General features: G+C 37.4%; 1 protein-coding gene across 3 annotated transcripts in view; it reads left to right on the plus strand.

The window, feature by feature from the left end:
• Positions 1 to 16371, plus strand: part of SLC16A1 (solute carrier family 16 member 1) — a 41844-nt gene that overhangs the window by 17846 nt on the left and 7627 nt on the right. For all 3 annotated transcript variants that reach the window (XM_040626887.1, XM_040626888.1, XM_040626886.1), the window contains 3 exons: positions 2164 to 2424; positions 7783 to 7926; positions 13849 to 14715. In XM_040626887.1, the coding sequence (XP_040482821.1) occupies positions 2208 to 2424; positions 7783 to 7926; positions 13849 to 14715 (1228 nt within the window). In that variant the 5' untranslated portion in view covers positions 2164 to 2207. The remainder of the gene's footprint in view (positions 1 to 2163; positions 2425 to 7782; positions 7927 to 13848; positions 14716 to 16371) is intronic.

Consider the following 16371-nt stretch of genomic DNA (forward strand, 5'->3'; position numbering starts at 1 on the left):
TGCCAAAATGTTTTCCAACCTGGCTGTACTATTTTGCTTTACCACCAGCAGTAGTGTTCTGTTTGCTTCATATCCTCACCAACTCTTGGTATTATCAGTTTTAATTTTAGTCATTCTAGTACATATGTATTAGTATCTCTTGATTACAATTTGCTTTTCACAGATGGCTAACAATTTTGAGCATTTTTTCATGTACTTCTTTGTCATCCATGTATCTTCTTTGATAAATTATCTGTCCATTTCTTTAGTCCATTTTTAATTGAGCAGTTGTCTTTACTACCGAGTCATAAAAGATCTTTTTATGTTTTGGACATGTCTTTTGTTGGATATGTTTTGTATTTATTTTCTTCCAATCTATAGCTTGAAATCCAATTTATACACTTTTTAATAAATGTGCTGTTGTGTGGCTTTAGAAATATTTGCCTAATTTAAATATTGAGTCTTTTAAACCATGAGAATGGATTATCTTTTGTTTTTTAATTCCTTAGTAATATCTTGTAGTTTTCAGTGTATACATCCTATTATTTGCCAGATGTATCCCCGTTCAATAGTTTTTTGATGTTGTTGTAAATGGTATTATTTAAAATTGCAAATTCTGATTGCTGGTTTATATATAAAGACAAATGATTTCTGTTTGTTACTGTTATATCCTGAAACCTAGTTAAATTCATTTTTAGTTCAGGTACCTTTTTAAAATATTCTTTAGCATTGCTTACATAGATGGTTGTGTCATCTGTGGATAAAGACAACTTCTTCCTTTCTAGTCTTTATACGTTTTATTTCTTTTTCTTGTCTGCATACACTAGAGGCTCGAACCTCTAGTACAATGTTGAGTAGGAGTGGTGAAACCTATACTGTTGGTTTTAGGGAAACTTCCCCTATGGGCTGTTTTTTTCCTACCCCTGCAACTTCATTGTCTTAAATCATATTTGAAGTGTTCACATGGGTTGGAAGAAACAGTATTTAGCAGTTGACTACTATACTACTACTATACTATAAGCTAGGATTTGTATTTTATTTTATTTTATTTTATTTTATTTTAAAGCAGGCTCATAGCGGAAGAGCCTGATGTGGGACTCGATCCCGTAACGCCGGGATCACGCCCTGAGCCGAAGGCAGACGATTAACCGCTGTGCCACCCAGGCGCCCCTAGGATTTGTATTTTAGACTAAAGAATGTTGTAGCAAAGAGAGAACTTGTCCTCTGTGACCAGTATTTATTGCTGTAATAAATCTGAGTGGAGATAATTTGAAATAGACATGCTAACATAGTGTTGCAGGATGAGTTATAATATAAGGTAGAAGTTAGCTTCAAATAAATAAAAGGAGACCTTAATGAGAAAACAGGTAAGCCTACCATCACAATCATCTGATTCATAATTTAATAGAGAGTTGTATTTTCTAGCCATGCTATTCATTAGTACTAGGTGACTTCAAGAAAAAGGGACAGTTTTTGATTTGAAGTACCATCTTTTGACATCATAGTTCAGTTTCTGAGTTTAACTATATTGACTAGCTGTTGTTTAGGGCCTTTTCTTGTATAATGGAAAAAAAATACCTTAAATTAAAGCAAATAGGTAGATAAAAGGAAACTTTTCTTGAATTTTCCAGCCCGCTAAATGAAATACTTGTGAGCTCAGAATGATCTATTTTGTAAATTGCTATATATCTAGTGACTCACGTATGCACTTTCTAATATCTTGTCAGCATATAAGTAAGAGAAGGTAAAAAGAAAGTAGTATTGAAGAATAAATTTTGGGGAAGGGGGAAACCTTGTAAAGCCTGTGTTTAAGCCTGAAACTTGTGTATGGCATGTGTTATGTGAATTTTGCAAGCAGATAAGTCAAATGAGGCAGTTAGTTACTCACAGTAATTTGAGAAATTAGACTAACTGCTGAAACAGGTAGGCTTATTTGAAATACAAAGGCTATATTTATTGAACAGGATTTATTTCAGTTATGGTTCCTTAAATGGTATGGAGCTATTTTCCTTAAAGCTACTATGGCAATACTATGGCTTTAAGACTCTTTTTGATAATGTCCTTAGAAAATCATCTCTGTTGGAAAAGTAATACTGGGAAACAATTCATTGTTACTTGAAAGCTGGCTATAAAGGGTGGAAGTGCTTTATTACTGACATGGTATTTTAATTTTATATCCTTCAGATATTTGGATTTGAACTACATTTTGGAATTCATCTACACTTAAAATGCCACCAGCAGTTGGAGGTCCAGTTGGATACACTCCCCCAGATGGAGGCTGGGGGTGGGCAGTAGTAGTTGGAGCTTTCATTTCCATCGGCTTCTCTTATGCATTTCCCAAATCCATTACTGTGTTCTTCAAAGAAATTGAAGGCATATTCAATGCCACCACCAGTGAAGTGTCATGGATATCCTCAATCATGTTGGCTGTCATGTATGGTGGAGGTAAGTACCCCTGAGACCTGCTGTTTTAGTCACATCTTTTCATTCCCATTAACCATGACAACTCTGGCTCTGTTTGTTCCACTGTAGTGTTCTGAAACAGAAATGAGAAACTGTGAGGGCCAGTGATTTGGTCCAACTCGCTATCATTAAAAAAGCTCTCAGAAAAATGACATGTGCACAAGCTGATTTTTCTTATTGCTCTCTGCTAGACTCTTAAGATATAAACACAAATAGAGATTTTTCTTTTTCTTTTTTTTCCTTAAAGATTTTATGCATTTATTTGTCAGAGAGAGAAAGAGAGCGCACAGGCATGGGGAGCGGCAGGCAGAGGGAGAAGCAGGCTCCCCCTGAGCAAGGAGCCCAATGCGGGACTCGATCCCAGGACCCTGGGATCATGACCTGAGCTGAAGGCAGATGCTTAACCGACTGGGCCACCCAAGCATCCGACGAATAAAGATTTTTCTTGAATTAATGTTGGGAGAATTAAAGTAAATCAGGCTCACCTGAATAGCATAGTTCAAAGCCTCAGGTAAATTCTTTTCATGGTGTTAGAATTAAAAAACTGAGTAAAATATTCCCCTTCTTCCTTGTGATGTTATTTATCCTAAAAGCATTTGAACTGAACCTTAAACTTAAGTTTCATCATTGCTTCCCCTTCTGTTTGCCTTGATATGTTGTAAAGGAGATGTGGAGAGTAAGTTGCTTACTTAACATCATTTAAAATACTGTTCTTTGGTACAGCCACTTTGGAAAACAGTATGGAGGTTCCTCAAAAAGTTAAAAATAGAGCTCCCCTATGACCCAGCAATTGCACTGCTGGGTATTTACCCCAAAGATACAGACATAGTGAAAAGAAGGGAGCACATACACCCCAAATGTTCATAGCAGCAATGTCCACAATAGCCAAACTGTGGAAGGAGCCGAGATGCCCTTCAGCAGATGAGTGGATAAAGAAGATGTGGTCCGTATATACAATGGAATATTACTCAGCCATCAGAAAGGATGAATACCCACCATTTGCATCGACATGGATGGAACTGGAGGGGATTATGCTAGGTGAAATAAGTCAAGCAGAGAACGACAATTATCATATGGTTGCATTCTTATGTGGAACATAAGGAATAGCACAGAGGACATTAGGGGAAGGAAGGGAAAAATGAAGGGGGGGCCAAAATCAGAGCAGGAGACGAACCATGAGAGACTATGGGCTCCGAGAAGCAATCTGAGGGTTACAGAAGGGAAGGGGGTGCGGGTATGGGGTAGCCTGGTGATGGGTATTAAGGAGGGCACGTGTTGTAATGAGCACTGGGTGTTACACGCAAACAATGAATCATGGAACACTACATCAAAAACTAATGGTGTACTGTATGGTGACTAACACAACATAAATAAATAAATTTTAAAAAAATTAAAAATAAAAGAAAATACTGTTCATTTCACCTTGGAACATCAAATCACAATGTAACATGTAAAAGTCAAAACCTTCCATAATACTTAAAACATATAGTTGATTAGTGAGAGATTCTAAAACCAAGTGTATTTATTTACTGAGGTTGACGGTGCCTCCTGTTGCTTAGTTAGCCAAACTTTCACCTCTGTTAATGTTACTTTTTGGTGGCAGTTTGGTATCTCAGATTATTTTCACATGTAGCTCCTTAATAGCCAATATAAAGATTCTGTATTTTAACTGTAAAACCTTGAAATTGGAATTCTTGGAATTCCAATAACCTGGTGGTGGCAGAGTCAACCAATATTAAGCCCTATGCACATATTTCACACTAGGCTAGATATTGTGAGTGATGGAGAACACTTGATCCTGATCCCTGCCTTTGGGAGTTTATAATCCTATTGAGACAATAACATAAACTCACAAAACAAGAGTAAATAGTTGAAGTCATAATTTAATATATAATTTCATTGGACAGAAAAAACAGGTAACCTGGTTGCCTTAGAGAGAGGTGAATTAGGTGACTGGGAACAGAAGTGGGAAGACTTAACGCTTTTCCACTGCTTATCATTTTATTTTACACCTTTTGAATTTTGACAGTATGCTTGTTTTGTCTATTAAGTATTTTTAAGAGAACATAAGTGCTAAATTGTAGTACTTACTTTCTTTTATAAGTTCAGAGAAATCAAAAGGGACTTCGGGTATTATCTAGTTTCTGAGAGCCAGTAGTTTTGGAGGCTTTGAACTCCATTGGCCAGGATTTTCTAATCAGGTTTTGACTATGATGGCTTGAAGATATAAATATTATCCAGACATACAGTATATCTTTAAGCTGACTATAAACCAGGGGTTCACATGCTGCAATTTGGAGCTGCCAGAGAGCTTGAGAGCCACTTGCATTTTGCATCAAAAGTAAGTGATGTCAGTTGTACTAATGGCACATGACACTTTCTTCTGGGAAAACAGTTCCTTCTTTGTCCTCACCCAGAGATAACTAGCACATTTCTCTGAATTTGTGTTATAATAGGCCTACGAACTGTACCCCTCTCTATTTTTAATGATAGCTAATTGGGGCCATCCTTCCTGAAATAACTCTGAAAGACAAATTGCCTATCGAGAGCCTTGTGGCAGAATTTTTACTAAATGGGTTATTTTGTTTTGATTGGCTCCTGTAGTATATCCCCGAAGAATTATCATCAGTTTTTCAACTGCCACAATTCTTTAACTTAATGTATTTGGGCCACACCCTCAACGCTAATATGTTTTGAACTATGAGTGGTTTAGTTTTTTTTTTTTTTTTTTTTTTAGTACTTTGGTTCAGAGATATGCACTGATGCTTGTTAGAGTGTAAGTATATTTTTAGGGGAGGAGATTTTAGTTGCCTACTCTTCTATTTATTTGAGTTTTTCCTATTTTTTTTTAAATAGGAAAGTGTAAATTTGCATATTTTCAGTTTCACACTAATGTCTTTAACGTTCCTAGTTTAATGTTGCAGATGTTTTAGTATTAACTTCTACTTCACAAGTCAATAGTGTAGCAATATTTTGATCTTTGTAATTCTGACTATACAAAATCTATTTCATGACCATTTATAATATGAAAATATTTCATGAATATTCTTTCAGTATTTAATTCTTTCATCTTACACAAACTGTAAATTCAAATTATTTCCAGATCAGCTGTGTTCTAATATTTTCATGAAGTGACTTAGAAAGTTAACGAAAACTTCTTTATACATACATTTGGTTGGACCTGAAGTCTCTCCTGGCAGCCAGTTCTTGACCCAGCCCTTAAAGAGACTTAGTCCTCTGAAACACTGGGATATCAAAAGGTTTGATTCTGGGACCCCTGGGTAGCTCAGTCTGTTAGGTTCTGCCTTCAGCTCAGGTCATGATCCCAGTATCCTGGGATCAAGCCCCAAGTTGGGCTCCCTACTCAACGGGGAGCCTGCTTCCCTCTCCCTCTGCCACCCCCAACCCTGCTTGTGCTCTCGCGCACTTACTCTCTCTCTCAAATAAATAAAATCTTTAAAAAGAAAAGAAAAAGGTTTGATTCCTTCTTGCATGCTTACATACACCATAATTTGGGTTTCCTAGGGTCAGAGCTGACCTTTTAATTGCATCATATTGCAACTTTGAGTATAGTACTAGAATATAAGTAACTGCAGAATTTTCCATAGTGTTTATGGAAATAGCATATGTCAACATATAACCAATAATATATTCTGAATATGTACATTCTATATTTGTTTTAAAAAATAGACTTACTGTCTTCTAAGGAACTATTTATAGAATGAACAGAATAAGGTCAGAATTTACTGTGCTAATAGAAGAAAAACATAATTTTTATGTCTTCTGCTTTATAGCTTAGTTCCAAAAATACGGAGTACATGTAATAGGGAGAAAATGGGCTGGATTTGAAACTTGGCTCTTGGTAGTTTTGCGACTTTGCAAAGTTCAAACTTCAGTTCAATTCCTTGTGTGCCCTTCCCTACGGATGCATTGCAGTGATCTTCTCTGTTGCGTCATCTGCCTTAACCAGGCAGGCAGGATATGGTGTCACGTAAACAAAGTTGCCATTCCCACAAGCCCATGTCCATGAAGTACAGACACAGGTATACTCTTTTATAAAGAAATAAAATGTAATGAATGTCATTCAGTGTGATCAGAAAATATTGTTAGTCTACTTAAGAGTTGTGTTATAGCTCTTATTTTTATTGAAGATTTATTTGAGAGAGCAAGCCAGCACAAGTGAGGGAGAGAATCTGCAAGCTGACTGACTCCCTGCTGAGCGTGGAGCCCTACGCAGGGCTCAGTTTCACCACCCCAGATCATGACCCCAGCCGAAACCAAGAGCTGGAGGCTCAACTCACTGAGCTACCCAGGCACCCCATGTTACAGCTTTTAAAACATTGTTTGGTTTGAATAAGACTTTATTATAATTAACACTTAAAAATTTGGAAAGGAGAATTACAGATTATACCTATTTGTAGCAAGTAAGGAGAGCCCATTTGATATTAATATTTGAAAACTGATACATTAAATGCATCAAATCTTTTTCTTCCTGATCCTAATATTTCACATTTTACTTGGTTCCTTGTCTCACATTGAAGAAAAACTAATATTTTGGTATGCATCTGTTTATCAGAGGAAATTTAATCTGATAATCTTAAATAACACTCTATTTCCTATCTTATTGGGTTGTTAGATCCAAGATATTTTGACCATTATTTGACTTAATCTCCTGCAAGCTTTTTTTTCACAGTATTTCTACCATGAAACAGTAATTTAGGCATGAACCAGGTTGGCTCTAAAAGAAATACTCAATTCAGTGTCTGAGACATTTAGGTATAACTGAGAACATTTTTGTTTTCAATTTAGATTTCCTAATTGCAAAGGTACTTAAACTTGGAAAAAATAATTACGTATTTTTCAGAGGTTTTTTCTTTTTTAAAAATATGACATAAACTACATTTATGATAATGTGTAGGTAATGCTTTAATATCATCATATCAGACTGCCTGTCGAAAAATGAAAACAGAGCAAACTTACTAAATATGTTCATCGTATCCTAGATACTTCAACGAGCCTATGAACATCCATTACCAAGGTGTTTTCAGCCAGTTCTGCCTTATAATAAGAGGATGATTAAGGAGAGAATCAGAGTCTTATATTTCAGTAAAATTTCATCCAATATTTATAGATAAAGAAGCTAAACAATGTTTTTTAGCATCTTTATTTTCTAATATACCTTTGACTATGAAATAAATGTAGAAAGCAATATTCTTAACATTGTCTTTGTTTTTATCTGTTTATTTTAAAGGACTTGTCCTTTAATGTCAATGCCTTATGTAGATAATGAGGGAGTTGGTTCCTTTCCTCTGTGCTACTAAATTTCTCGTTCCCTCCTAGGTCCCGTCAGCAGTGTCCTGGTGAATAAATACGGCAGTCGTCCAGTCATGATTGTTGGTGGCTGCTTGTCAGGCTGTGGCTTGATCGCGGCTTCTTTCTGTAATACTGTTCATGAACTTTATGTGTGTATTGGAGTCATTGGAGGTGAGTTACTGTTGATTTCATTTTCAAGCATTATTACTGGCTATTTGGTATTCATTTAACATTCATCTTTCAGATCTTTTGAGTGAAATTCCTGCCTTATAGAAATTACTTGATTATCATTTTGAAGAGCTACAAATATATTAAAGGATACTAGAAAAGCAAACTTCTAAAGAAATTCCTGTTATACAGTAGGTGTTCATTATTGAATGAATGAATAATGAAAGAGGTGATTGATCCCTTGTCCTAAGAATAGTCAGTGGTGGTAGATAAAATGTGTTTGGCAGCTTCTTACAAGGGTGATCATTGGTTATTACTCTTTCTCTTTACCTTTTCCTCTCAGAGGGAGTAAGCTACTACTGGAGCAGGAGAGAGTATTAAATATAAAGCAGGAATTACCTGGCAGAATGTCCAAATACATTTATGAGGGATAGAAGACCCACTTAATAATTCCTCCCTCCTTTTTTGATAACCAAATTAAAATAATGAACTGCTGATGAGTATATTAAAGATAACTCATAACTTCACAATCCAGAGAATATGACTGTTAACATTTCGATGTATATCTTTCCATACTTTTTCTAGTGCACAAACATAAAACCTTTTTTAATACAAAAAATGATCAGATTATGTTTCGTAACCAGTTTTTCACTTAACAAGATACCAGGAACATCTTTCCATGTCATTAAATATTCTGATAAGATTTTTAATCTCTGTTATTCCATTGAATAGATATGTACAATAAGTTTTTTTAGTAAGCTCTACGACAAATGCGGGACTTGAACTCATGACTTTGAGATTAAGAGTCCTATGCTCTACCGACTGATCCAGCCATGCGCCCCAATACATACCATAATTTTATTTGACCAGTCCCTTAGTTAATTGTTCAATATTTAGGCTTTTGTTTTTGATTTTTTACATTTTCTTACTATTAGTAAACAGTATTGTGTTGGTAGTCCTTTGTGAACATGAATATTTTCTTAGGATAACTTCGTAAAAGTGGAGCTGCTGTGTTTTTTAAAAATACATATGAGCTAAATTGCCAAAAGGATCATGCTTACCATAATGTGAGAGGGCATACAGCCTTCACAACAATGGGATATTATCCTTTTTAATCATTGCCAGGTGAATCATTTAACAGGTGAACAGTATTTCCTGGTTTTTATTTAAATCTCTTGGATTATTAGGAAAGTAAATGTTTTTAATATGTTTGTGGCTATGTATTTGGGGTTTTTGTTTATTGTCTTTGTACATAATGCTTATGGACTGCTTTTGTGTACCTATTTAAAAATAATGTGTAATAACTTTACATGTTAAATTATAATCCCTTTGCATAAGACAGTTATTTCAGGGTGCCTGGGTGGCTCAGTTGGTTAAGCGTCTCTGTCTTCGGCTCAGGTCATGATCCTAGAGTCCTGGGATTGAGCCCCGTGTAGGGCTCCCTGCTCAGTGGGGAGTCTGCTTCTCCCTCTCCCCCGTCCCTCCCACCTGCTCATGTGCGCTCTCTCTCTCACACTCCCTCTCTCTCCAAATAAATAAAATCTTAAAAAATAAAATAAGACAGTTATTTTTCCAATTTTTTTTACATTTAATTATGGAAAAATACATATAGCATAAAATTTACGTTCCTAACCATCTTCTGATTATTCAGTTCAGTGGTATTAAGTGTATTCACATTCTTATGCAGCCATTTCCACCATCCATTTTCAGAACTGTTTCATCTTACAGAACTGAAACCCTGTCCCCATTAAACAGTAACTTCCCATCCCCCCCAAATATCTGTTCCCAATTAATTTTTTTCTGTTGAGTTTTGTTTGAAAGAAAAATTTTTAATTTAGTCTTTTCTCTACTTTTTTCCCTCTTCATCTACAATTTCAGGTATTCAAAACTCTCAATACTTCATGATTTTTGTTTTGTATATCATTATTACAAAGTTGTTCTACACTCCAAGATCATGAATATATTTGCCTACTTCTTAAAAATTGTGTTTTAATTCCAGTGTAGTTAGCACAGTGTCATATTAGTTTCAGGTGTACAATCTAGTGATCCAGCAATTCTGTATATTACTCGGTGCTCATCAAGATAAGTGTAGTCTTCATCTCCTTCACCTATTTTACACATCCCCCCTCTCCCCTATAGTTAGAGTCTCTATAGTGTTCTCTATAGTTAAGAGTCTGGGTTTGTGGGGTTTTTTTGGGGTTTTTTTGGGTTTTGGTTTTTGGTTTTGGTTTGTCTCCCCCCTGCCCTTTGGTTCATTTGTTTTGTTTCTTAAATTCCACACATAAATGAAATCATATGCTATTTGTATTCTTCGATGGCTTATTTAACATAACATTATACTCTCTAGATCCATCCATGTTGTTGCAAATGGCAGGATTTCATTCTTTTTATGCCTGAGTAATATTCCATTGTACGGGGTGCCTGGGTGGCTCAGTCCATTGAGTGATTCAGCATCTGACTCTTGGTTTCAGCTTGGGTCATGATCTCAGGGTCCTGGGATTAAGCCCTGTCTCAGGCTCTGTTTTCAGTGGGGAGTCTTTTTGAGATTTTTTTCCTCTCCCTCTGTCCCTTCCCTGCTTGCATGCACGCACACTCTCTCTCAAATAAATAAGTAAATCCTTAACAAAAATAATACTCCTTTGTATATGTACACATCACATCTTCTTTATCCATTCACCAGTCAACGGACACTTGGGTTGCTTCCATAATTTGGCTGTTTTAAATAATGCTGCAGTAAACATCAGGATGCATATATCCCTTCGAATTGGAGTTTTCATCTTCTTTGGATAAATATCCAGTAGTGGAATTACTGGATCATATCGTAATTCTATTTTTAATTTTTTGAGGAACCTCCATATTGGCCCACCAACAGTGCACAAGAGTTCTTTTAATCTCCACATCCTCCCCAACATTTGTTGTTTCTTGAGCTTTTGATTTTAGCCATTCTGACAGGTGTGAAGTGATATCTCATTGTAGTTTTAATTTGCATTTCCCTGGTGATGAGTGATGTTGAGCATCTTTTCATGTGTCTTTTGGCCATCTGTATGTCTTCTTTGGGGAAATGTCTAATGTCTTCTGCCCATCTTTTAGTTGGATTATTTGGTGTGTGTGTGTGTGTGTGTGTGTGTGTGTGTGTGTGTGTGTGTGATATAAGTTCTTTATATATTTTGGCTACTAGCCCTTTATCAGATATGTTATTTGCAAATGTCTGTTCCCATTCAGTAGGTTGTCTTTTTGTTTTGTTGATTGTTTCCTTCAGTGTGCTGGAGGTTTTGGGTTTTTTTTTCACTTTCGTTTCCCTTGCCTCAGGAGACATATCTAGAAAGATGTTACAGCTGATGTCAGAGAAATTACTGCCTCTGCTCTCTTCTAGGATTTTTATGGTTTTGGGTCTCTCATTTAGGTCCTTAATCCATTTTGAGTTTATGATTGTGTTATGGTGTAAGAAAGTGGTCCAGTGTCATTCTTTTGCATGTAGCTGTTTAGTTTTCCTACCACCATTTGTTAAAGATACTGTCTTCTTCCCATTGCATATTCTTGCCTCCTTTGTCAAAGATTAATTGACCAACAACCGTGGGTTTATTTCTGGGCTTTCTATTCTGTTCCATTGATCTATGTGTCTGTTTTTGTTCTTGTACCATACTGTTTTGATTACTACAGTTTGTAATATACTTGAAATCTGGAATTGTGATACCGCCAGCTTTGTTCTTCTTTTTCAATTGCTTTGGCTATTTGGGGTTTTTTTGTAGTTCCATACAAATTTTAGGGTTATTTGTTCTAGTTCTGTGAAAAATGCTGTTGGTAGTTTGATAGGGATTGCATTTAATCTGCTTTGAACCATCTTTGGTTGGATGAAGACTGGCTCCAATCTTTGATCCAAAAATTGCTTTGAGTAGTATGGATATTTTAACAATATTTGTTCCTCCATTCCATGAGCATGGAATGTCTTTCAATCTGTTACATTTGCGTACTTTTAAACTTATGTCCCCCCCCCTTTTTTTTACATTTAAAATTTCTGAATGGAAGAAAACATTTTACATAAAATGAGAAGAAAGAAATATGAAACTCTCTTTGTTCCCGCATGGTTAGTCGGTTTGTTCATTTGCTCTTTTATTTCCTCAAATATTTATTGAGTAACAACCATGTTTGTGTCAAGCAGTGTCGTAGATTTGTTGGGAATAGAGCAACAACTAGGGCTAAATCATACTCTTTAATGGGAGCACACAGTACTACTCAGAAATGTGTGAATAAATAGGAACAGTATCAGGTAGAGATAATGCTATACAAAGCCTCAAAACAAAATAATCTGACAGGGAAGAACTGGGTAGTCTACAAAGGTAGGTCGCTCTGAAGAGATGACCTTAACCAAGAGATTTGAGTAGCAACAGGGAACAAGCTTTGTGAAAATTTAGGGGAACCTAAGCCCCAGGTCAGCGATGTGTTTATTGGCACAGGTGAGAGTGATCTCGTATGAGATGAGAGAGGGAGGTAAGGGCCAAGGTAAAGGTTATGGATGGGAAGCCTCAAATAGGGGAGTGATCTGCTCTGGTGTATTGGTTTAAGCCTTTGTGAATAGCTTAAATGTAAATGGTAGGGAGCTGGAGCAAGTAGGGGCCAGGGAGAGCATCTAAAAGTTATCTGAATATTTACTTTTACTAGCACTGTTTATTGAATAATTCTACAGTAATTTAAAATTTCACTTTTACATTAAATCACATATATATATCACAAATCATTTTACATTAAATCATGTATATATGATCAGGTATGTTCATGGACTTTCTGTCCACTTTCACTGATAAGTGTTTACCTATACCTGAGTCAAAGCCACACTGTTGTAATGATTGTAGTTTTGGAAGTCCATTTAAGTATCTAGTAATGTTTGTCCCATTCCTCCTGTACCACCAAAAATTTCCTGGTTGACTCCCATGCATTCTTCTAAGTATGCTTTAGAGTCATTTTACCTATTCCAGAATAAAATGCACTGACATTTCATTGGAATCACGTTTCATTGGAATCACGTTTCATTGGAATCACATTAAATTAATGCATTCATTTGGGGAGTACGGACATCTTGATAATGCTGTGTTTTATTATCCAAAAACTGTGCATGTGTATATGTGGTTTTGTTGTTGTTGTTTTAAACAGTCTTTTTTTTTTTTTTTTAAGATTTTATTTATTTATTTGACAGAGAGAGAGACAGGCAGCGAGAGAGGGAACACAAGCAGGGAGAGTGGGAGAGGAAGATGCAGGTTCCCAGCGGAGGAGCCTGATGTGGGGCTCGATCCCAGAACGCCGGGATCACGCCCTGAGCCAAAGGCAGACACTTAACGACTGAGCCACCCAGGCGCCCCGTATATATGGTTTTTTTAATTCTCTGACCCTTTAGGAAAGTTACACAATTGTAGTGATTATAAATTGCACATTTTTTAACTTTTTGGTGCTGCTGTAGAAGGAATAATTTTGTATTGCATTTTCAGTTGTAAAACCTTTGTCTCTAGTCTATCTGCTTAATGATCTTCTACTGTTACAGTGACTCCTCAGGTAATTCTGTAGGACTAGACAAAAAGTTATTCACCTTCAAATAATATAAGCAACAATAATAAAAATAACATTTATTGAGTACTTAGTACATGCCAGGCACTCTTCTAAGTGTTTTACTCAAATTAGTGCTGTGTGCCTCTTTTACACATCAGGAAACACTCATGTGTCTGATGTTACCAGCCAGTAAATAGCGATGCTGAGGTTTGAACCCATATAATCTAGTTTTAGATCCCACACTTCAAACCACTATACCGTATGTCCTGTAGTGGTGAGGACTTTTCTCTCCTTTGTATTATTTATACTTCTCATTTTAATTTCTTTGGTAAGTAATTCCAAATATGTTTCTGACATTTTTGTGATTCTTTTCCCCCTCCTTCCCAGGTCTTGGGCTTGCCTTCAACTTGAATCCAGCTCTGACCATGATTGGCAAGTATTTCTATAAGAGGCGACCGTTGGCAAATGGACTGGCCATGGCAGGCAGCCCTGTGTTCCTCTCTACTCTGGCCCCCCTCAATCAGGCTTTCTTTGGTATCTTTGGCTGGAGAGGAAGCTTCCTAATTCTTGGGGGCCTCCTACTAAACTGCTGTGTAGCTGGAGCGCTGATGCGACCAATAGGGCCCCCACCAACAAGTGCGGGGAAAGATAGGTCTAAAGAAGCCCTTCAGGAACCTGGAAAATCTGACGAGAAAAAGGGAGCAAGTGATGCAAATACAGATCTTATTGGAGGAAACCGCAAAGAAGAGAAACAATCAGTCTTCCAAACAATTAATAAATTCCTGGACTTATCTCTGTTCACACACAGAGGCTTTTTGCTATACCTGTCTGGAAATGTGCTCATGTTTTTTGGACTGTTTACCCCTCTGGTTTTTCTTAGTAATTATGGCAAGAGTCAACATTACTCTAGTGAGAAGTCTGCCTTCCTTCTTTCCATTCTGGCTTTTGTTGACATGGTAGCCAGGCCTTCTATGGGACTCGTAGCCAACACCAAGTGGATAAGACCTCGAGTTCAGTATTTTTTTGCGGCTTCTGTTGTTGCGAATGGAGTGTGTCATCTGCTAGCACCTTTATCCTCCACCTACATTGGGTTTTGTGTCTATGCGGGATTCTTTGGATTTGCATTTGGGTGGCTCAGCTCGGTGTTGTTTGAAACACTGATGGACCTCGTAGGACCCCAGAGGTTCTCCAGCGCCGTGGGATTGGTGACCATTGTGGAATGCTGTCCTGTCCTCCTGGGGCCACCACTCTTAGGTATAGTATCCCTTACTACCTCTTGGGTTGTGTTAACATGAAACAGGCATAGAAGATGGAGAAGGTGATGGAAAGCCAAGATCAGTAAGCTGCTCGGTGACAGAAAGTGTTTCTCATTTCTGTAGCCTCAGTGCTGGCACAATGCTTGGCAGAGCATAATTTGCTCAGATTCTTACAGAATTGAATTACATTGAACCGTCAAGCTGAAAGGGAAGTCAAAAACAATTGCAAATTTAAATATCTATTAAAATAACCTTTTTCTGATTATAAAATGAACATGTTTATCATAGAAAAATATGTAACATATACTCCACCTTTAAAATACTTTGGTAATTTCATTTTAATTGTGGAATTTATCTTAGGAGTAACATTTAAATAACAACAATATTGATCAGGTGAGGATTCACAGTGTACCAGGGACTGTCTTAATCATTTCAAATACCCTTTCCTATCTCACAAGTCTATGAGGTAAGACTACGAATGGCCCTACTTTATCGGTGCAGAAACAGAGGCTTCTAAAAGTGGAATAACTTGCCCAAGATCACTCAGCTAGTAAGTGACCATAAAACTTGATGGATGATTCTCTAAGAATACGAAACTGTTGACAATTTAAAATGATAATTCATGCAAAATGCATAATCATTTAGACTTCCTCTGGATATGACTCATGCTTTTGAGGTTATGCCTTATGAATAAGGAAGGATTCATACAAGAAGATCCACTACTGACTTTTCTGAACTCCCCACCCTCACTCTTCCCAACATCCAATGAGAGTCCAAGTCCTCTAAGGAAGCTCCTAAATCTCTTTCTAATCAGCCCACTTTTCCATCATAACACCACCCTATTCACAGCTCCTTCTCCCATCTGGGCTACTCCACCCCCTAGCGTCCTGGCTGGTTGGCCCATACCCACTCCAATCCAGCCTTCAATCTGTTTTCTGTTCTGCAGGCAAAATGTATCTGTGCAAATGCACAGATAGGCCAGCTGATTAGATCTTTCCAGTTGCTTCCTATTGTTCTTAGGGTGGAGATCAGATTCGCTAATGGGGCCTACAAGGCATCCGTGTCCCCCCCCCCCCCATCTCTCCAGCCTCATTTCCTGTCACTCACCTTTTGTTCTCTCTGCTCCAGCAACTCCGCCCTTCCTCCTTCCCCTCTCACACCCCAGCTTCCTCCCACCTGCCTTTGCACTTGCTGTTCCCTGGCCACATCCTTCTCCCATCCCCTCCTGGATAACTCCCACCCCCTCTAGGTCTCTGCTTTGGTTATGCTTTGAGAGAAGCATTCCTGACCCTGCTTGCTGCTCCCACCCCCTATCTTCTGCTTGCAAACGCTCTTTGTCAAGGTTTGTGTAATTATTTGATTAACATTTCTCTTGTCCACTGAACTGTGGAGGTTTTCTTCTCTGCTCTCAGGGCCAGCAGCCCAGTGCCTGATGCATATGTGGGTTCAGTAAGCATTGCTGGATGGCCGGTGCCCTGAGTTAGAAAAGCACATGGAATCGTGTTTGAAAGGGTTATATCCAGTCCTTCTCTTAGGTATAGAGTAGGGTTTTCCAGAACTTATTCCTTAACATACCAATTTGATGAGATGCTAACCAATTCTACTATCACAAGGATTCCATGGCCAAAAAAGTTTTGGGAACACCAAGTTTGAT

The sequence above is a fragment of the Ursus maritimus genome, unplaced genomic scaffold, assembly GCF_017311325.1.
Source record: "Ursus maritimus isolate PB19 unplaced genomic scaffold, ASM1731132v1 scaffold_12, whole genome shotgun sequence".
Lineage (NCBI taxonomy): Eukaryota > Metazoa > Chordata > Mammalia > Carnivora > Ursidae > Ursus > Ursus maritimus.